The 21,285-nt window shown below is 34.1% G+C and overlaps 3 protein-coding genes across 5 annotated transcripts; 1 reads left to right on the forward strand and 2 right to left on the reverse strand.

The window, feature by feature from the left end:
* Positions 1 to 1,350: 1,350 nt before the first annotated feature.
* On the forward strand, positions 1,351 to 4,326 carry LOC114711910 (pentatricopeptide repeat-containing protein At2g13600-like). Its single transcript, XM_028896337.1, has one exon. It carries the CDS (start codon positions 1,767 to 1,769, stop codon positions 4,308 to 4,310), a length of 2,544 nt encoding a protein of 847 aa, XP_028752170.1. The 5' UTR covers positions 1,351 to 1,766; the 3' UTR covers positions 4,311 to 4,326.
* Positions 4,231 to 10,519, reverse strand: LOC114711912 (peroxisomal (S)-2-hydroxy-acid oxidase GLO4). 2 transcript variants are annotated; one of them, XM_028896341.1, is made up of 12 exons: positions 10,313 to 10,519; positions 9,501 to 9,648; positions 9,285 to 9,409; positions 9,139 to 9,185; positions 8,970 to 9,060; positions 8,729 to 8,846; positions 8,544 to 8,601; positions 7,209 to 7,271; positions 6,646 to 6,715; positions 6,210 to 6,310; positions 5,322 to 5,426; positions 4,231 to 4,584 (listed from the first exon to the last, which is right to left on the reverse strand). In XM_028896341.1, the coding sequence occupies exons 2-12, from the start codon at positions 9,641 to 9,643 to the stop codon at positions 4,405 to 4,407; spliced, it is 1,101 nt and encodes a 366-aa protein (XP_028752174.1). In that variant the 5' UTR covers positions 9,644 to 9,648; positions 10,313 to 10,519; the 3' UTR covers positions 4,231 to 4,404. The 2 variants fall into 2 exon arrangements, with proteins under 2 accessions (XP_028752174.1, XP_028752173.1); XM_028896340.1 differs by lacking the exons at positions 9,501 to 9,648; positions 10,313 to 10,519 and having other exon boundaries at positions 8,729 to 8,852; positions 8,983 to 9,060.
* Positions 10,520 to 13,665: 3,146 nt separating this feature from the next.
* On the reverse strand, positions 13,666 to 17,432 carry LOC114711843 (zinc finger CCCH domain-containing protein 62-like). Of its 2 annotated transcripts, none has more exons than XM_028896271.1 (9): positions 17,215 to 17,432; positions 17,021 to 17,136; positions 16,317 to 16,431; positions 16,170 to 16,231; positions 16,026 to 16,077; positions 15,616 to 15,727; positions 15,353 to 15,451; positions 15,140 to 15,267; positions 13,666 to 14,055 (listed from the first exon to the last, which is right to left on the reverse strand). In XM_028896271.1, the coding sequence occupies exons 1-9, from the start codon at positions 17,364 to 17,366 to the stop codon at positions 13,677 to 13,679; spliced, it is 1,215 nt and encodes a 404-aa protein (XP_028752104.1). In that variant the 5' UTR covers positions 17,367 to 17,432; the 3' UTR covers positions 13,666 to 13,676. The 2 variants fall into 2 exon arrangements, with proteins under 2 accessions (XP_028752104.1, XP_028752103.1); XM_028896270.1 differs by having other exon boundaries at positions 13,666 to 14,064.
* Between the last annotated feature and the right edge of the window lie 3,853 nt (positions 17,433 to 21,285).

The raw sequence follows: 21,285 nt of genomic DNA on the forward strand, positions 1-21,285 counted from the left end.
GTAAAAACATCTTTTTGCTTTCTTTTTTATTTCTTTGGGTATCGTTAAACAAAAACCCAAAATATTGTATATAATAGTCATTAAAAACTCTAAATAAAAGTTTTGAACACAATAAAAGCTTGTTAAAAATTCTAATAATCAATAGTCTCAAATCATCAACAAATATAAAAACTCTAAATAAAGGGGTCTATAGTTCTATAGAATAGTCTCAAGTCTTAAAAAAAATGATAAAAAAGATATTATATAAATATGATAAAAAAAAAAGGAACCGGGACGGGACGACCCCGTCTGGGGTCCCATCTCATCTCGGTTTATCTCGTTTTGAAAAATTTCAAGATGGGTCTGTCCTGCCCTAATAAGACCGGGACCAGAATGGGCCCATCGGGACAGGCTAGTGTTGAACACCCCTAACCAAAACTTCAGTGATCGCTCATCAGAGCTTCAATGACTACTCTTTTAAGTTACTAAATATATTTGTTTTTAAAACTCTGATGACTATTTTTGTTTAGTTACTGATTACTCTAGTATTGTGATTGATTACTTTTACTTTTAAAATTTTGGTGACTACTCTTATTTAGCTATTGACTGCTTTTCTTTCAAAAATTTGAAAAATGCATTAAGTGTTGTTAGAGATTTAGTGATTACTTTTTGTTTAGTTATTTACTATCTTTTCGTAGTCAATAGTTATACAAAGTAGTCATTACAATTTTGAAAATAAAAATAGTTATTAGTAAAACTAGAATAATCAATATCTATATAGAAGTAGTCACTAAAAGTAAGGATAATGTTATTTCACAAAATTTTAAAATTTCAAAATAATAAAAGGGATCTGACTTGAAATTTTGAAATTTATCCACCATAATATGTCTTTTAACATGTCTTAGGATATTTTAGTGTTTTTTTCCTATGAACTTTTTCAAATTATTTTTAATTTGTTATCTTTATTCACTTTTTTTGGAAGAATTACAATGAAGTCCTAAGAAAAAAAATAATTACTAAAATATTCTGATAACAACCTAAACAGTATATAATGACATGTTTCAAAGTAAGAAATGATAACTTTCAGAACTTATTTTATAATTATTTTTCTTTCCTCATTCTCATTCTCCCTTTTTCTTTTCAGAACTAGAGAATTTACACAAGAGCCATTGGAAGAAAACATGATATTGAAGAATCATGACTTTGTAAATTGGTTGAAAAGGATCAATATATAAAAAAAGGTAAATGGATGATTAATTCAATCATTTTCAAGATTTATAACTTTCTCTATTTAAAATTGAAAATATATAAATTTAACAATACTTTGATGACTGAATCATGAATTAATACCTCAACTGATTTCTTGGGGAGGCTGAGTTTCAAACTCGGTAAACTTCGATTATTAAAGCAAATTTCAGATGATAATAATAGCGAGCTCTGATAATTTCGACGTGCCTTATCGAGTAGGCGGGGGAAATTTTCGATCATCGTGAACCAGGACTTTTGCCCTGCTCTTTTGAGTGCTTTCCCGTAAAAATTCTCGGCTTTTCCCCTCACACTCCCATTTCTGAAAGTCCAGATATTGGCATCATCGAGTGATCAAGGAACCATCAACTGATGGCATAAGAAGAAATGCCGACAAATATGCATCAATTCCGTGCAGTGCACTTGATGTGGTTTAGATGGGATGAATAGTCAGTGTGCTAAAATAATAGAGATTTTGTGTGATCGAACAGCCGAAGCTTTCTTGCTGTGTTCTTTTGGTGTTAGCTCACAGCAAAGCCAACATGTCAATGTCCATGGCCTTCCAGCTATCGGAGTCCATGACTCGCCCGCCACTAGACCCATTCATATATCACTCTCAATTTTCATCCAAGCGAGCAAAACTACCTTGCTTGTCCTTCCAGCCCTCAAAATCCTTCCAATCTAATTTTTTCATACTTGATCAACCTGTGAACTCAACCACTTATGCCTTTATTCTCGAATCTTGTGTGTGCCCGAGTTTGGGCAAACAGGTTCATGCTCACTCAATCAAAACTGGGTTTCAAGAGCATGAATTTGTCGATACCAAGTTGCTTCAGATGTATGGAAGAACCGGCTGTTTTGCTGATGCAAGTTTGATGTTCGACAAAATGCCGCTTAGAAACTTGTATTCATGGACAGCGATCCTGAGTGCTTATGTTGATCACGGGTTATTTGAGGGAGCGTTTCTTCTTTTTCAAGAACTACTATGCGAAGATGTGAAATTGGACTTCTTTTTGTTCCCTGTGGTGTTAAAGATATGTTATGGTCTTGGTGCTTTGGAATTGGGCAGGCAACTACATGGGATTCTATTGAAAATTCAGTTTGGTACAAATATATATGTAGGCAATGCTCTGATCGACATGTATGGTAAATGTGGAAGCCTAGACAATGCTAAGAAAGTTCTAGAAAGAATGCCTAAAAAGGATTGTGTTTCATGGAATTCTATTATAACTGCTTGTGCTGCAAATGGGATGGCATATGAGGCTCTGGATCTCTTACAAGATATGTCTCTGGGCGATGTAGTACCCAATTTAGTTTCTTGGAGTGCAGTGATTGCAGGATTTGCACAAAATGGTTATGATGAGGAAGCAATTCAACTACTCTTTAAAATGCAAGCAGCTGGGCCTGAACCAAATGCACGGACGCTGGCAAGTGTTGTTCCTTCTTGTGCAAGGTTACGAAAACTGAGCCTTGGGAAAGTACTTCACGGCCATATCATTAGACATGATTTCACGTCTAATGCTTTCGTCATTAATGGGTTATTGGACATGTATAGGAGGTGCGGTGATATGGAAAGTGCCTTCAAATTGTTTTCCAAGATTTCAAGGAAATGCTCTGCATCTTATAACACAATGATAGCAGGGTATAGTGAAAATGGCAACATCTTTAAAGCCAGGAGGTTATTCGATCAGATGGAGGAGGAAAGTGCTGAAAGGGAAAGAATATCATGGAATTCAATGATTTCAGGATACGTGGACAACTTTTTGTTTGATGAAGCCTTGAGTTTGTTTCATGAGTCGCTGAAAGATGGAATTACTCCAGATTCATTCACTCTTGGAAGCGTTCTTACTGCTTGTGCTGACACGGCTTCCGTTCGACAAGGGAAACAGATACATGCCCATGCCATCGTCAGAGGTCTGCAATCCAACAGTTTCGTAGGTGGAGCTTTGGTAGAACTTTACTTTAAATGTCATGACATGTTTTCTGCTCAAAGGGCTTTTGAAGAAGTAAGTGAAAGGGATGTCGCAACTTGGAATGTTCTGATATCTGGCTATGCGCACTGCAATCAAACTAAAACGGTTCAAGAACTTCTCGAGCGAATGATGAATGACGGTGTTGAACCCAGTGTGTATACTTGGAATGGTATTTTGGCTGGGTGTGTGGAAAATAGCCATTATGGTTCAGCAATTCAATTGTTCACTAAGATGCAAAACCCAAATTTGAAGCCAGACATATACACAGTCGGAATAATATTGACCGCATGCTCTAAGTTGGCCTCCATCCAACGAGGAAAGCAGGTTCATGCATATTCAATTAGAGCAGGGTTCGATTCAGATGTTCACGTTGGAGCTGCCTTAGTGGACATGTATGGGAAATGTGGGAATATCAAGTATTGCATGATTACTTATAACAGAATATTAAACCCTGACTTGGTGTCCGACAATGCTATTCTTACTGCTTATGCCATGCATGGACATGGGGAGAAAGGAATTGCTCATTTTCGCAAAATGTTAGCTGGCAAAGTTAGACCAGATCATATCACTTTTCTATCGGTTCTTTCATCATGCGTTCACGCCGGATCAATTGAGATGGGTCATGACTGTTTTTCGCTGATGGAAACTTACAACTTGACACCTACATTGAAGCATTATACATGTATGGTTGACCTCTTGAGTCGTGCAGGCAAACTCAATGAAGCATATGAACTTACAAAGAAAATGCCAATGGAAGCTGATTCTGTGATGTGGAGTGCTCTGCTTGGAGGCTGTTTTATTCACGGTGAAGTTAACCTGGGAGAAATTGCAGCTAAAAATCTCTTAGAGTTGGAACCTAATAACACTGCAAACTACGTTCTGTTAGCGAATTTATATGCTTCAGCAGGGAGATGGAATGATCTTGCTCAAACCAGACAGTTGATGAAAGACGAAGGAATGCATAAGAGTCCAGGATGCAGTTGGATAGAAGACAAAGATGGGGTTCACGTGTTTCTTGCCAGTGACAGAAATCATGCAAGAACAGAGGAGATATATTCTACTTTGGATAATTTGACCCATCACATTAGAACAAGGCATATAGATCGTTTCTAACACGAGAAGTTTGTTTCCCCCTCTGTACATAATGTACTTACTAAAAGGAACTAATAAAGCTGACGAGGGAGAGAAAAAGAGATCTACAACACAATTAAAGCATGGAGAGAAGCCTCTCCTTCTCTGTCTTAACATGACTCCTAGAAATATCCTTTAGGCTAGGGCATCCAGCCAGAGCCATGGTGAGCTCAAGCTCTGTCTTGAGTGTTTCAATGACTTGTCTCACCCCACCTTCCCCTTTTGCAGCCAGTCCATAGATTGCAGGCCGTCCAACCTGCATGAATCAGTACTTGGTGACAGTTATTGTTGAATCTAAGAGAAATTTTTAATATTCATAATCTTAATAGATATCATAGAAGTTTATTAATCTGAATATTTCCGGTTCTCTAAAACCTAATAATCAAGTATATATGCTCAAATGCGGGTAATGGAGTGGGAGGAGAGAGAAGGAAGGTTTCATTGGAACTTTTCACTTATTTGGGAGTAATTAGAAGTAAAGGAAAAATAATGACGAACTTTCAACCAACCTCTCAAAATCATCCAAAGTCCTGCCCTTGTGGATTTTTAAGCTTCCTCTAAATTGGGAGGTTAAGGAGGAAAAGGCATTTTCCCCGGATAAATGGGAATTATCATTTGACCATTGACCTCATCCTTCTCGTCCTTTATTTCTTTGAATTTTTTTTCACTTGGCGAATTTTATTCTCACTTGAGGAATATGATATGCGAAGAATATAATAGGTTATATAATATCTATGAATCCGATCTATGCAGCTATGACCATCTCCTGCCCCTCAACTCTCAAACATACCCTAAAGAGGAGTTTAGTCAGGTGGAATTATGTGCTTAGAAGTCAGGTATCATCTCCACAAAGTCACCAAAATCAATACATGCCATGGCTATGTAAGTGGACGGGGTTTAGTTGCTAATTGTTTTCCAGCACAGCAGTAGGATTCTTGAACGCCGAAAATGGGTTACAACAGATAATTTTATCAGCCAGGGTTGAGAGCTTACAAGGACAGCTTGTGCACCAAGGGCTAAAGCTTTAAATACATCTGTTCCTCGCCGCACACCACCATCGAGGAGCACAGGAATTTTACCTTTGGTAGCACGCACTACCTGCATTCATGGGTTGCCAATATGAATTATACTGGATGTGCTAAACCCCTTTCGTAATTGGATCACACATGAGTATTCTAATTACATGGCATAGCAACCATGTATAACAACCTATATTAAATCAGATTTCTTTTATGCATTCTACTTTTAACCACACTTTTGAACCCCAGATATATTCTTTTTTGTACTTGGAAACATGTCAAGTGCTATATTCATACAATTGGATGTGAGCCCTGTTCATTACGCGCAGTTTGATGAATGAGTTGTATTATTTGTAGCTTGATTGGTATAATCTGCTATAAATTTTATATTTCATTTCCTCTAGTGTCCCATAAATGAGGCAGATTTTAGAAGCAAGTTTTGGGCTTTCATGTAAGGCATTTTGGAGAGCCAATGAAGCATTAAAGAATGTTTCCCAAAATTTCCCTTCATTTAATGTCAATCATGTGCTGCCAAAAAACCTTTTTTTTTCCCCCAATGAAATGCATAAAATTTAATTTCTATTTTTGCGACAGTGAATGTTGTTCACTACATCACAGTTTTTTCGCCCTGCTTCTAAATTGCAGGCAAAATTGCCCGTTGTAGCAGCAATTTTTTGCCACAACCCGATCAAGCTAAACAGCTACATTTCCCATAAGTTCCCGTTCTTTCAAAGCCCTTTTTCTTCTTCTTCTTCTTTTTTTTTTGTTTTGTTTTCTTTTGTGAGAAAAAACCCATATGTTTCGAAGATAAGAAGAAAACGTGTATTGAATTTACTTAATGAAATCTTATATAAAGAATCACCTCTTCTAGCACAGAAATGGTGGCTGGCGAATAATCAAGCTGGCGGGCTCCATGATTTGAGACAACTATGCCAGCAACACCTACTTCCACCGCCATAATTGCTGCCAGTACGATCCCATTACATATTAACTAATATGAAGATAAAGAGGTCAACGAGAAACATGAGAATGAACTATCAAATATATTATTCATTGCAAAATGTAGGCAGAAGCCTCAAGAGATAAGTTTCGAAAATTGATGGGTATGAGCATACCATGACATCAATATAATAATAAATCAACAGAAGGATTTCTATTTCTGAATTTCTGAGAGATAAATGAATCAATGTTTTTCTCATTAAAGCGCAGAGATCTCAGAGGATGTCCTTTTAAGGGCTTAACCAATTCTTTGGAAAATGAATAATCAAGTAGAGTAGATATACTATGCTTTTACATACCATCTTCACCGGTAAGTACACCCTTGATAAGAATTGGCAGATTCGTAATAGATTTCAACCATGCTATATCCTGCAGACAGTACGGTGCTCAAGTTAGCAAATAATTGTTTAGGATCTTGCCATCAACATTTAAAATGAGAGTGCATTACATAAACTTATGATAACATCTTAGGCATCAAGCCTCCAGAGACAATCAGCCAAGCCATATTACTGCACTCGTTAAGCTAGATGATTAGTAGTTTTCCTAAAAATACGTTACTCCAGTTTAATATCATTGGTTACTGCTACACTTAAATATACAGAAGCCGGAAAATTAGTACCCACTGAGTAAAGCATAATTTACATCCTCCAGAGTGATATTTGTTAAACCATAGTCTAAGAAGTTTAAAATTGTCATGGGATTTTCTGAGGAAGAACATTTTTGCGTGCTTGTGTGCTTCTTTCAATAATAGAAAATTTGCTTTTGGCCATTTCATAAAACATTGCTCATCTCCTGATTTTTGAGACATTTCCTAGGAGTATGAAAAGGGAAATCTGAGCTCTTACTCAATTCTTATCCATACCTTCCATTGCAATGATGCATCTAATGTCTGATTTGCATAAGCTTCCAAACCTGAACCATTGTCCTGAAAGTTTAACTCAGGGTTAACAATTTTATTCAATAAAACCCATCAATGCAGTTCTAGGACATCATTATAGTAATATATCCTCATGCATTTATGCAAGCGCATAAAGCATGTCTTTTGATGTGATTATGAACACACATTTTCATGCACAATGCTGATCTTTTGACAATCCTAAAGGAAAAATTAAAGATAAATAACTGAAGAAATAAATGTTTTAACACAAATCCAGGATTTATTTCTTCAGCATATTCTGAAAGGAGAAAGATAAGATGGGAAAAGCAACACAAGATATTGCTATACCAGTAATAAATTTGATGCATTGTTGTTTGGGTTACTTATATCTCATCATATATCCCAATATTGAAGTGATCTAGATAACCTACCAGCCAATAAAATATAGCATCATGTATGAGTTCATGCTATGTGTGGGGTTCAGGGAGGGTTAGACCGACTTTACATCTATTATACGCTTTCCCCTAGATTTTTGCAGGAGGTTATTTCCATAACTTGAACTTGTAGCCACTAAGTCACATGGCAACAACTTTACCATTGTGCTAAGGCTCTTCCTCATAACCTACCTACTCAGCAAATTCTCAAAAAGCTGGCTGAGCAAATATGGACATAATCATTAATGTTAATATAATCCAAAGCATTACGCACACATATTTGAATAACACAACATTCATCTTTATCTTATTAACTACAAGGAGATTCATGTGATCCCAATTTTACTCTCTCTCTTTTTTTGGTGTAAGTTCATAGCAGGGTTATTATGTCTTGATGTTTTTGTCTCAGTTGGAAATCCACAAAAAAAAAAAAAAAAAAAGCCGTGGAAGGAGGATGAGGGAGGAATTGATGATAAAATGAGGTTCATTCATGATTATTAGTACATGTTAATCAAGATGCTTGAATTAGTGTCCAACTCTTTCTTTAATAATAGGAGCACTAGAGTTTGATCAATATAATAGTTAACAAGAGAAGGGACTCTAATTGTTTCAAGTTATTTTTCAAAATTTCTACCAATAACAGAACTACTTCACAGGAGCCTTAACATTGCACATAAGATGTAACTTTTGTGTGGCCTATGATTTAAGTAATTTTGTAGAAACACATAGAATAATTAAAAAATATGCATGTTTTGAAATCATAGATAACCTATTACATTTTACATGGTGGCGTAGGAATATTGTAAATGATGAAATTGCCAATGGGATTGAAAGTTGAGATATGAAAGGTAAGAATTTGAGTCATATGGATATATATTCTACTTACAGACTCAAGTTCAGTTGAGAAAAGGCCATCAAAATTCTTTAATTTAGGTGAAATCATTCTGCAGAGGACATTGCAACAAGCATTAGGAGACAGTTTGCAGCATCAATCTTCATATTAGATTTTGCAAGTTGTTCAGACTTATTAGTGGGGAATACAGCATATACCCAAAAAAAAAAACCAATTACTTGTTTCTTATGTCCGCTTCTCTTCGACCAAGTCGGGGAACATCAACAGTTAGAACGAGGGCTTTATATCCAAGCCTTTCAGCTCTATCCACTAATGCAGCTGTCACATCTCGCTTTTGTAAACCTGGTGAACAATATCGCAAGATTAAAGTTTAAATTCAACAAATGATATTAAAAAAGGAAAGAGGAGGTGATAAAATTTGGCATAAAGACAAAACCAAAAAAAAATGAAATCAGTTATTTGAGAGCAATACATAGAGCTGGAAGAACCGAACAGCATTGCAGCTCGAAGCAACCTCCTCCACAGTGCAGGTAGACATGAAAGACAGAACCTTTAAAAAAACATGGAAACTTTCAGAAAGTCAGCATGGTGTTTGAGCAAGTGATGAGGCTTTCTTTCTTAAGTATACCATTATGGTGTTACATGCAGCTGCTGCTTTGGCTGTGGCAACCTCTCCTGCAGTGATAAATGACAGAAAAATGAAATAATTTACATGATGGAAATAGAAGGTGAATGAATACGCAATCATAATCATGTCTTTCTGATAATTCATACCTTCAGGATGAGCCAACTTGTGCATAGCAGTAGGAGCAATCATGATTGGCGCGGAGATTTTGTATCCCAGTACAGTAGTAGACATATTTATTCTACTAACATCCACTAGAACTCTAGGTCGTAAGCTGAGGAATGAGAAACCATCCAAAAAATGCAACCCATCAGTATATGCTAACTATTTACCACAATCAGAAGATCATCAGTGAAGGTCAGTACGTAATCCTACGAAATGCTTCCATATTTTCCTTCAGTGAGAACTCGTCTTCAGCTCCACCAGCATAGAAATCATAATACATTTTCGGGAGGGCCTCTTTAGCCAACTGCTGGAACTCCCTAACATTGACCGGCTCAGGTGCCATTTTCCCTGAAAATTTTACATCTGTAAGTTCACACTACTTGTAATTCTTAATTTTTTGGCCAGCTTGTAATTCCTAATACCCTGATGCAGATAACAAAATGAGTTAAAATACTGGTGATCATTCATGAGTTTTTGTTTTTTGGGGGATGCGGAAGATGTGGACTATGTATGCATCTCCTTAGAACCGATAACTTGAAAAATATATATCCACCAGGACCACCGCAATTGGATCATCCACTTAGTTTACTTAAATCACGCTTTCCGAATCAAATTATTGACACAATCTTCTAACGTATCTCATCCGTTCATGGACACATATATCTTTCGTCAATAGAAAGCAATAATTTAACCAAAAACCAAAATGTGAGTTGATGAAAGAACTAGATTCAGAATAGAGAGGACTTGAAAATGGGGGATCAAATTGGCAAAGCTTGCATGTTTTAACTAACAAAGCAAATGAAGATATTTCCCAACCATCCGCTCAGAGGCAGTAAATATCATCCACATTAATATTGGTCTCAAGCATTTAGCAAAACTATGCAAGAGAACATAGCTGCATTAGATCCGAAATAGTCCAAAGAAGTGAGAGACCAGGGAAAATTAAGAGTGATCAGATTGATCAAGAGTACGATCAAGTGCGCTGTGCTAGTTAAAGAAAGGCGTGGGATACCTGTATCAGAGCTGAAAATCCACGAGCCGTAAAGAAATTTGAACAGCCAAAACAGCTATAAATGAAACTGCTCCTTTAAATTACTTTTGAACGGTCAGTCGACGGAACACGAGCGATTAATATATGGAACTGTAAATGAAGCACAGATACAATGAAGTGAAGAAGATGGATTATGTGCCCACAGAGTCAACCAGCAATTGCCGCCATACCACCTCATTAGCCGAGTCATGGGACCAATCCCAATGATTGCCGGAAAAAATAGTTTATTTATATCATTATATGTACACTTTCAATCTTTCTAATACTTTCCATCTGATTGGTTGGAAGAGGAACACCCCAGATAAATAAGTAAATAAATACTACCTCCGTTCCTTAATATAAGACTCTATTTGACTTTTATTTTGGTCTTAAATATAAAACTCCAATCCACTTTGTTTCTCATATTTACTCAATTTTTTCCAAGATAATCCTTCTAATAATTATAGTTATAGTTAATACACTTGATTAGCAATGATATTTTAGGAAAGACAACACATATTTAGGACAAATAACTAACTCAACTTACTTCCTTAATCTCCTCAAATTAGTTAACTGACTCTTATAATTAGGACCAGAGGTAGTAGATAAATAAATTATGGCTATATAAATAAAGCTTGTAATCTAGTGACAAGTAGACTCATTTTGTAAGTAAGACATCGCAATTTGATCCTACTTATAACTTTAACCGAGTACTCATCCTTTTAATTAAATATCACTTCCGATCTTTAACATAAGATCTCGTTTGACTTTTATTTTGGTCCTAATTATAAGACCCTAATCCATTTTGTCTATTATATTTGTACTCCTCCGGTCCTAATTATAAAACCCAATTGACTTATTTGAGGAGATTAAGGAAGTAAGTTAAGTTGGTTATTTATAATAAATAATGTTGTCATTCCTAAATATCCTTGCTAATTAAGTATATTGGCTAAAACTATCATATTAGAAGGATTATCTTGGAAAAAAATGCATAATATAAGAGACAAAATGGATTGGGGTCTTATAATTAGGACCAAATAAAAAGTCAAATGGAGTCTTATAATAAGGGCCGAGGAGTACATTTTTTTAAGATAATCCCTCTAATAATGATATTTCTAGCCAATAAACTTGATTAGTAAGGATATTTTAGGAAAGACAACACATGTTTATTACAAATAACTAACTTAACTTATTTTCTTAAACTCCTCAAATTAGTCAATCAACTCTTATAATTAAGACCGGACGTAGTAACTTTTTAGTTGTAAGTCTTTTGACAACCACAAATACATGAGTGTTTTTTTTTTTTTTTGGGACTGGAATATGTGTATATATTTTTATTACATGGAGTAGCCATGACTCTGGTCAAGAAAACTTCAATCACCCTTTCTTGAACTAATCAAGAAGGTGAATCTATGTGCATGTGTATATGTATTTCTTATAAATAAAAAAATCCACTTTAAATACAATTAATATGGGGCTAAGTACGTTCTTTGTTTGTGTCTAAAGAAGTCGGAAATCATAAATTTTAAGATTTCTATTTGTTAACGGGTGACGCACTTTGTTACGTTATTTTTGAATTTTTATGTGTAAATGATCATGACGATCTCATTACATTTGTTAGCTTGAACGAATTTTCGTTTAAAAAAGAATTGTATGCTGACGATAAAAATTTGAATGAGTAAAGCTAAATTACATGATTCGTCATCCATTCTTAACTGAAAAAATGCCGGCAAAACTGATGCCTGATGACCATGTTTGACTCCAAATGCAACTATTCATTCATCCACATATGAATAATATATTACCTCTGGTTTAAATAGATTAAAAAATTTGTTAAGTCAGTTATTTATAATAAATATGTGTTGTCTTTTTAAAGTATTCTTATTAATCAAGTGCATTATCCAAAACTATCATTATTATAAAAATTACTTTGAAAAAAATAAATAAATATAAAAGACAAAGTGGATTGGGATATTATATTTAAGACCAAAATAAAAGTCAAACGAATTATTATATTAAGGACTAGAGGTATTATAACTTTTTTTGTTACAAAAAAGTTTAGATGAATTAAACTCTAGAATTCACAGAGAGTGGTTATAGTTATATAAGTATTTACAAATTGCTTGCCAACAAAGTCTTGATATCGACGGTGAGATTTGAACTTATGACTTTGTGAGTTCTGAGTCGATTCTTTACCCAATTGAACCAACACTTGTTGCTTAAATAATATACAAGGTTAATATAATCTTTTTTTTTTTGGTGATATGTTAATATAATTTTTTGTTCCTCAAGTTTGTTCTTGTTTTGTTTTGATCTTTTAAATTTTAAACTATAAGTTTAAGTCTCTCAAAGAGTAAAGTGATCTAAGTTTTTATTGAATTATGAAAACTAATATTTTAAATAAAAAAATATTAGGGACTAAAACTTATGGTTTAAAGCTTGAGAGACCCAAACCAAAATGAAGACAAATTTGAGAGATGAAAAATTATATTAACCTGTAATATACAACTTTAAATGCTATGAAACCTAACTGCTTTTACTTTGGTCTTATAGATCAAGAGTGGGAAGTGAAGTTTCTTAATAGAATTAGTATTTTTTTATACTTCGGAAATAATATAGAATTCGTATTAGTATTGTTTATACATAATTATTTTCATGCGATGAAACATAACTGGGTATAAAAAGTGAATTAAGAGAATTCTTTTTAATAAAGGCCAACAATCCAAGGGATTTTTTTTTCCAAAAAAAAAAGTGGATGCATCTATGGCTTTCAACTTGAGCCTCTGTCATTTTTGTCCCTGCCAAAATTAAGTTTAGCTCAATTTTAGGTTTCAAAACGGTGCAGCACACATAAGCCCCCATCGAAATCAGAGCTAAACCAATTTTGGACTCCAAATGGTGTGCAGTTATTTCAATGTGATGTTCACGCAAGTCCCTACAAAAACTAGGGCTGGCACAATTTTAGACTTCAGACCGTATGGTACATAAGACTCGTTGAAATCAAGACTATCCCGCTAGGGGGAAAAAATCAAGACTATCCCAATTTTGGACTTCAAATTGTGCATAGTTACAGACTCTAATGTTATCTCACACAAGTCATTGTCATAACCTAGTTTATTTTGAAGTTTGTTAAGAATGGTTGGCCCTGATTTAGCATGGACTTGTGTATTAAGAATAAAGAACTCTAGAAAAATCCTTGATTCGAAGTCATATGTATCAACTTGTTTTGTTGGGCAATGTCCTTCTCCTCATTTCTGTTTGCTCCATGTAGTATGTAGTATTTAGTATGCTATTATTAGCATGCGATCAAGTTGTAGGCTATGATCTTTGGAACATAAGAAGAAAGCTATGATCTGACATCATGTAAAAATCTGCAGTTGTCTCCAAAACGACACCTACCTTGATCATAATATTTGCAAGGTTGTTTTTGCTTAAAGGATTCTCCGTTTAGGGTTAACGGAAACAAGTAATTGGCGCTTGTCAAAGGTTTTCTCTGGTAAGACCATTGTGCAAGCCTGTTTGTCGATGTACTGCAACAGTAATTCTCAGTAAGCTCAGAAGCGATGAGTTTCTCTTTGAAATGGTGAGGCCTTGTTGCAACTCTTTGGCCTTGTTCAAAGCATAATTTTAGCTTCGCTCGATCGATGCATCTGGATTCTTGATGTTGATATTGTGTCTTCGTCGTGAGTGGATGTGATTGAGATTGGTTACTTGATAACTCCTTCCTGGAAACCCTAAACAAACAAGCTAAGCAACTTCAGAATATAGAAGATAATTAAATGATAAAACTAGACAATTTTATCCTGTTGGCCTTTTCTATTTTTAATCTCCAAATAATAAATGTATCATGTAGTCTTTGAAACCCCAAAAGCATGAGACTTTTGAAAAATCCCATATTGAGTAATGGGATACTTGAGTGAGCTACAGGATTTAGGTTTTTCCACTAGGGGCCAATTGATGAGGACTTGATAGTTTGAGATACAAAGTCTCACATTGAGTAAAATAGGATGCTCAGTAAGATATTTAAGTGAGTTGGTTCTCCCACCTCAACAGCTAGCTTTTGAGTTATGATTCCTCATCCTAATTAGGTACTCATTAGTTTCACATATTTATTTTGTACTAAGTTAAAAGGATTTCTTTTGCCATATTAGAGAACAATTTGTTGGGGCTGGACTCCCTTGAGTCCCTTCTTATGTGAAGAAAAGCCTAATATTTGAAACTTATTTGAATCTCACTTATTAAGATGGAGAGAAGGCATATTAGGGTAAGTGTGAGAGGTCTTATTGAAGGGAGAAGAGCAGCCACTTGGAGAGAGAAGAAGAGAGTCATTTTCGGATCTTCACATGGCAATCTCAGTAAATTGGCATTTATGCATTCGTTAGCTATTAGATCAGGATGAAATTTTGCCAGCAAGTATGTGACATCTAGTACGTCATTTGTTGGATTATTGATTCCTTACAGCCTCTAGTTTGGGTATTTTTTCAGCTTGTCCATTATCTATGGTAAACCCGTAGCTTTGGTTGTTTGACTGTTGTTTGTACTTTTTTGTGCATGTAATTGGACTGGAGCTGATCTTTATTAGTTTAGATGACCGGTAGTTTTTACTTTTACATTAAGGAGTTTTTTATGTTAATAATTTTGGTGTCTATTGTGCTATTTAATTGCTGCCATGTATTTGTTTTGTTTTCTCAAAGATTCTTGCGAGTGTGAGAAAATATCTCATCACAATTTATGATGCAATAAGTATAGTGTTTTAAGAGAACTTCCCTAATTGTAAATTGGATCGAATTAATTTGGTGATTAGCATACCTGTTGTCCCTACTTGTTTTCCTCCTTTCCTTTTCTTGTATCCTTGCTTCTCTGTTGGCCCTTGCAGCATTTCCCCTGGAGTGTTTTTCCATCAAAATTTTCTGCCTTTTCCCTTCATCATCCCATCTCTGAAAGTAAAGACATTGACTCGTCAATTCAAAAGGACAAGGAGCAATCAACTAATGGCAAAAGAAATGCTGGCAAAACAGGAACCTGTCTCAAAGTCTTCAACCTATAAAGGTTTCGACCCTTAATTAATAGGGGGTACAGTGGAGGAAGAAGCTTCTCTCCCTTGCTCCACAGTACTTCAATCTGTATCAGAATAGGCAAACAAATAAACAGATATAATCTGCCTGCTTCATCGGACCGAAATACACAATGTTTATTTTTATTTTTTTTGCTGTGCAATTATTATTAATGACTTGTATTAACCATGATAAAGGTGGTTAGTCCTTTTAAGAGAAATATCTTCTCACCGTAAATGTATGCTGCTGCTTCGCAGCGCCATAGCTTTCCTTCACTATACGACCTGCAACAATACTTTTGCCACAAGGCGGACCACTGGCGCTCCTAGATGCTACGCTGAACCTGAAAAATGTACTTCAGACATCTGTTAAAAAATTTAAAAAAAAAAAATTCAGATAATGCAACTGGAAGAAGATGGTAATTATTACTATACATTTTCATCACCATCATTAATTTTTCCTTATTTCAAATTGGGCAAGAACGGGACTGGGCATTATAATAATGTTCTGTGAGTAAAGCTTCATGAGGGAGAAATATTATACCGTGCTCATTCAAAATAACCGCGGACAAAATGTAGTAATGTTCTCTAAGCTTCGTGATGAAGTATAAGAAAATAAGAAAAATAAAAAATGCAGCTTACATTTCGTAGACATTTTGCTCAAACAGAACAACATCACCGGTGCATGCATCACCTGCATGAAGCAATCTAATCTTAATTTTGGTCCAGACAAATTCGATAATTATCATTATATTGAACAACTCATGAGTCCTCAAAGATCTCTACCTTTACAATTCTGAACAAAGCTAGAAGGCGGGTACTTCCTCTCTCCTCCACCATTTATAATCCTGGAAATCCAACGAAGTCAAAAAAGACCACGTGTTTTTTTTTTTTTACTGAAGGACAACTTCATATGTATAAATTGATAATTACTCGAGATGCTCCCTTATTCGTTGAATGAGTGTGTCCTTATTTCCTGTCAATCTCAGTCCATTCTTCCTCAGATACAACTTGCATTCAGGTACTTTTAGTTTCTCCAATTCTTTCTCTGCCAATCAGAACAATGACAGAGATATGATGAGATCCTAACATCAAGAAAATTCACAATATGATAAAATCAACGTTTTCCTCAGATGCAACTTGCATTCAGGTACTTTTAGTTTCCCCAGTTCTTTTCGCTACCAATCAGAACAATGACAGAGATATGATGAAATCTTAACATCAAGAAAATTCATAATATGATAAATATCCACGTTTTGTTGGCAAAGTAGAGTATAGGTTATGACCTAAACCAATACTATCCTTTTTTTTATTGGTAAATGCACTTGTATTGTTCTAGCCCAACAGAAGGCAACTCTCAATAATAAGAGAAGACATGTTTTTCGCCAGATGATGGCTCTTCCCACTTAGAAAAAGGAAAGAAAATGAGAGGGAACAGGATATTTACAACAAGAAAAGAGAGTCCCTGTATATGCATTCCAGAATTTATTCAACTTCTTTCAGATACAACAACGGAGAAGGATTAAAGCTTTACGGTAAAATTTTTAGGATAGTGAAATGATATATCTGATGAGAGTAAAGTAAAAGGAAGCCAAGGCATTCGGTCAACGTTCTATTTGTGAATTTAATAAACTAACCTTCTATGATTTTTTGTACTTTATCAAAATTTTTCTCATCATTCTCATCAAGACCGGGTTCAGTCTTCTGCTCATCTGGGTCAATCTCCATTCGCCAAACCTCACCATCAAAAATACTGGACATGACGGAATCGTTATGTATTGAAACTGAAAAGCAGATTACAAATGAAATGTCAAATAAACCAGAAAATTACCTCGTCTTAGCCTTCTTCTTTCCGATTGAGAGATTTGAAAACTTGCTATAGGTTTCTTCGGTTATGTCAAAATCGGGATCTCCTGCCGAATCATCCGAAAACGAATCAAGATCGGACCCTTCAGCTTCACTGTAAATTTCGCACACCTCCATTTGTGAATCTATCGTGGCCGTTGATGGGTATGGCTCCTGACCAATTTGGTTAAGTCTTCAAGCAAAATGTTCTTAGACCGTTGCACGATCTGCCTTGAACTTCAACTCAAAACTCTCCGAGAATCTTTTAAAATGAATCAAGTAAATGTTCTGCGACCGTTGCTTTTTTTCCTTTTTTTTTTGGGGGGGGGGGGGGGAATGTTGGGACTTGGGGTACGGGTGACCGTTGCTTCTTTTATTATTTTTTTTGTAACAAAATTTTGAAAAAGGATAGATCATACCAATGTTGGGCAAGGAGAGCCGTCAATAGCCTCAAGTGTTTACCTAGGCATCGAAGAGCTAAAATGCCTCCCTAAAACTAAATGCCGCGAAGTAACCACAACAAAATTATACCCCTCCGTCCTTATTATAAGAGACATTTGATACTTATGGCATGTTCCTATATATAAGAGACACTTCAAGTGTCTCTACTTTTTTGTGTTGATTACTATTTTACCCATATTTATTATCTCCAACTCACACTCCTCTCCCTCACCACTTCTCTTTCTTTTAATGATTAATTGTTCTCTCTCTGCTCTCTCTCTTATTGATGAGGGTATTTTTGGAAAAAAATTATACTTTTTACACATTAATTGTTCTTAACTAATTTTAACTATTTTTTTGATCAACGTACTTCGGTTATTTGTCTCTTATAATAAGGAACGGAGGGAGTACTTTTTAAGGATCGAACACATGCCAACTTAGTCATATGTCTCACTCCTTCACCAGCTGAACTCACGGACGATGGGTTGCTTCTCTTTTAACCCGTTTGGTCATTAACCAAAATTTTCAAATTTTCTTTTAGGCCTACAAGACTTGAAATTTCCATGGGCTCTCACTAAACCAGTAAACCATAATGAGCATAGGCCCATTTAAAAGACGAGGGGAAAAGAAGTAAATATCGGTAATTTTATCTCATTAAACATATTTACCATAAATAAAATATTTATTGATGATTATAATGCTAAAACATATGAGAAGGTGTAGAAAACGTTTTCCCCTTTTATATCTATTTTTATTTTTGGATTCATTATACAAAATTAATTTTATAAATAAAAATTAATTCAGATTGTAAATATAATCTTCATAATTTCTATTTATTTTTTTAATACAAATGGACAAGCACTAAAAAATTCATTTTCTTCACAAAATTTGAGTGGATCCCACATCGAAGATGATTTCTTTTGAAACAGTACTACCTTCGGTCCTAATTATAAGACCCCGTTCATAGACTATAAACAGAATCTTATAATTAGGAAGAGGTAGTAAATTATATCGTGAAAATTCACTTTCGGAAATATCTGAGTGAGAATCTTTATACGAGTTTCAGCATTGTGCTGGATTGGTAATTTGGTTTGCCTTATATGGAATGAAAATGGAAGTTTCAGAATTATGTTTAGTTGGGAGCAATTTTTTGTTTATTATGTGTGACTAATTTGCTATTATGAATTTCAGCTCAGCATTTGGTTTCATTAAAAAAAACCGACAAAATAGGGTCTACCTGAATAATTTTATTTCCTTTTCAATTATTTTATTTTCTCCTTTTTTTATCAAATAAAGTAAATATATCATTCCTTTTAAATTTTTAATATTTTCTATTAAAAAAATACCACAAGAGTATTTCAAAAAGGAAAAAAATTTCTATCAGCTGAGAGTATTAAAATTAAAACCTTCTTAACAAGTGCGCTTCTCGATATTTAAACTTATGTTCTTCTCTCTATAGAATAAAATTACTTATTATCTTAACCAATAACTTGTTGATTGTTTTTTCATATCGGTTTATAATTAAATACTAATATTTTAAAAATAGAATACATAGCTATTGTGAGTAGAGGACTTGACAAAATAGATATAGAGAACTTGAAATAAATATTATCTTAAATGTAAAACAGATTTAATTTTTACTTATATGTATTCACACTTTTCATCTAATCTAATTTTATGTAAGATAACACTTCCCTTCATTTTTTTATTAGACTTTGATTTAATTTCAAACAAAAATACTTTGACATCAATGTCTTTAGAGTTCAGAAAGTCTTAACTCTTAGCAGGTTTTATTTTTTTTTGGTAACCAGATTAACAGGTTTTATATGACGAACTCCTAAAATATATTATTCAATATCATCTCTTGTTTTAAAACTTAAAAATTTATTTTGTGAATTTCTTCGCTTATATATTCTTTCTCTTAGTCGATTTTTTTTAAAAAAAATACAGTAATTATTTTGGTTCTAAATACAAGACTTCAAGCCACTTTGTTTCTCATATTTATTTTTTTAAAAAGATAATCCTTATAATAATAGTAGTTTTAAACAATACACTTAATTAACAAGGATAATTTAAAAAAGACAATACTTATTTATAAATAATTAATATGACTAATTTTTTTAATTTACTCAAATTAGTTAACTAGCTTTCATACTAAAGACCAAATGTATTATTAAGTAAGGACTGGAGATGGCATTTTTTTTGGCATCACATCTTTTACGAATATTTAGACCATATAGGAAGTCAAATTATGTGACTTGTTAGCTTAATAGTATTTCTTGAGCTGTATAATTTGGCTGTTTGAATATTTAAAATTAAAACAAACACATCATAATAATCTATCTTAAAGATGTTTCCCATTTGAACCGAAGACTCTTTTAAGTTTTTCAAAATTGAGCATGTATGAGGGAGCAAACCCCAAAATAAAGACGTATAGTGTGACGCAAGAAAGTAAACATTATCAGATGGAAAAGGCGATTCCCACAAGACTCAGGTGATGATAGGCTTGGGCATACAGAAGTATATCTCTTTGGAATATTTTGCAAAACCGTACATTAAACTAAAATTAAGAAGACGCATAAACTTCATCATTAATTCTTAATCTACCATGCCAAACACCTCTGTTATATGTTTCGCTCCTTTTGGGCTAAAGGTGTTGGCGGGAATGGTTCTCTGAGGAATACAAGAAGAAAATATGAAAAAGAAAGTGGTGCAAGATGTCTTTAAGGTGTGGGCAACACTTTCTTTTAGGTTTAATTCGGCCCCACCTATTTTTATTTTATAAGATACAAGTTAAGATGTCTCGTGAATTTCCTTCAAGATACAATGAAGAATCCTTAATATGGATTACACTTCTAAATTCAAACAAAGACAACAATAGCTTTTACAAAGTGATAATTTGACTTTATCTCTGTGTGCACTCAAAGACAAAGGCAATGAGTTTGATCTTAGTGTTTGTGTTGTATATCTCCCAAATGAAGTGCAGGTGAAGGTTTATATAGACCATGGAATGATGTCTTGAAGAGATATCTTTTGGAATAAAACTTTATTAAATAAAAAGTCACAACCATATATTGGTTCATAAACTAACATAATTTAAATAAATACAATAAATTTGGTATGTAGGTTCATTTAATATTTTAACTTCGTATATGACCCTCTGTTAAATACAATGTATTTAATACGTAGAGTCATTTAATATTTTACCTTCCTACATAACCCTTCATATAAATATATTAATTTATATGAAAACACAACTCTTGAAATAAATTTATTAATGTATATGAAGACATAACCCCTTATATAAATTTATTAATTTAATAAATTTATATAAAGACATGTTAATAAATTTATATAAAGATATAACTTTTCAAAAACACATCTTTTCATTTTAAGAATATTCCAACAAAAGGCATGCTCATAGATTCATAGCATATACTAGCCATTATCAAATCTGACCAGACCTTGCCAAAAATATCAACGTTAAGTTCGAGCTTGTGTGGTAGGTTAATGTAGTTCTTACATTTTTATGCATTATGCGAATCTACCAAGCATATACTTCAAATCTTTTTCATCCTTAATATTTAACGTTCTACCGACCAAACCTCACTCATTT

The sequence above is a fragment of the Neltuma alba genome, unplaced genomic scaffold, assembly GCF_004799145.2.
Source record: "Neltuma alba isolate B1F8T4 unplaced genomic scaffold, ASM479914v2 tig00011322_pilon, whole genome shotgun sequence".
In the NCBI taxonomy this organism is placed as follows: domain Eukaryota; kingdom Viridiplantae; phylum Streptophyta; class Magnoliopsida; order Fabales; family Fabaceae; genus Neltuma; species Neltuma alba.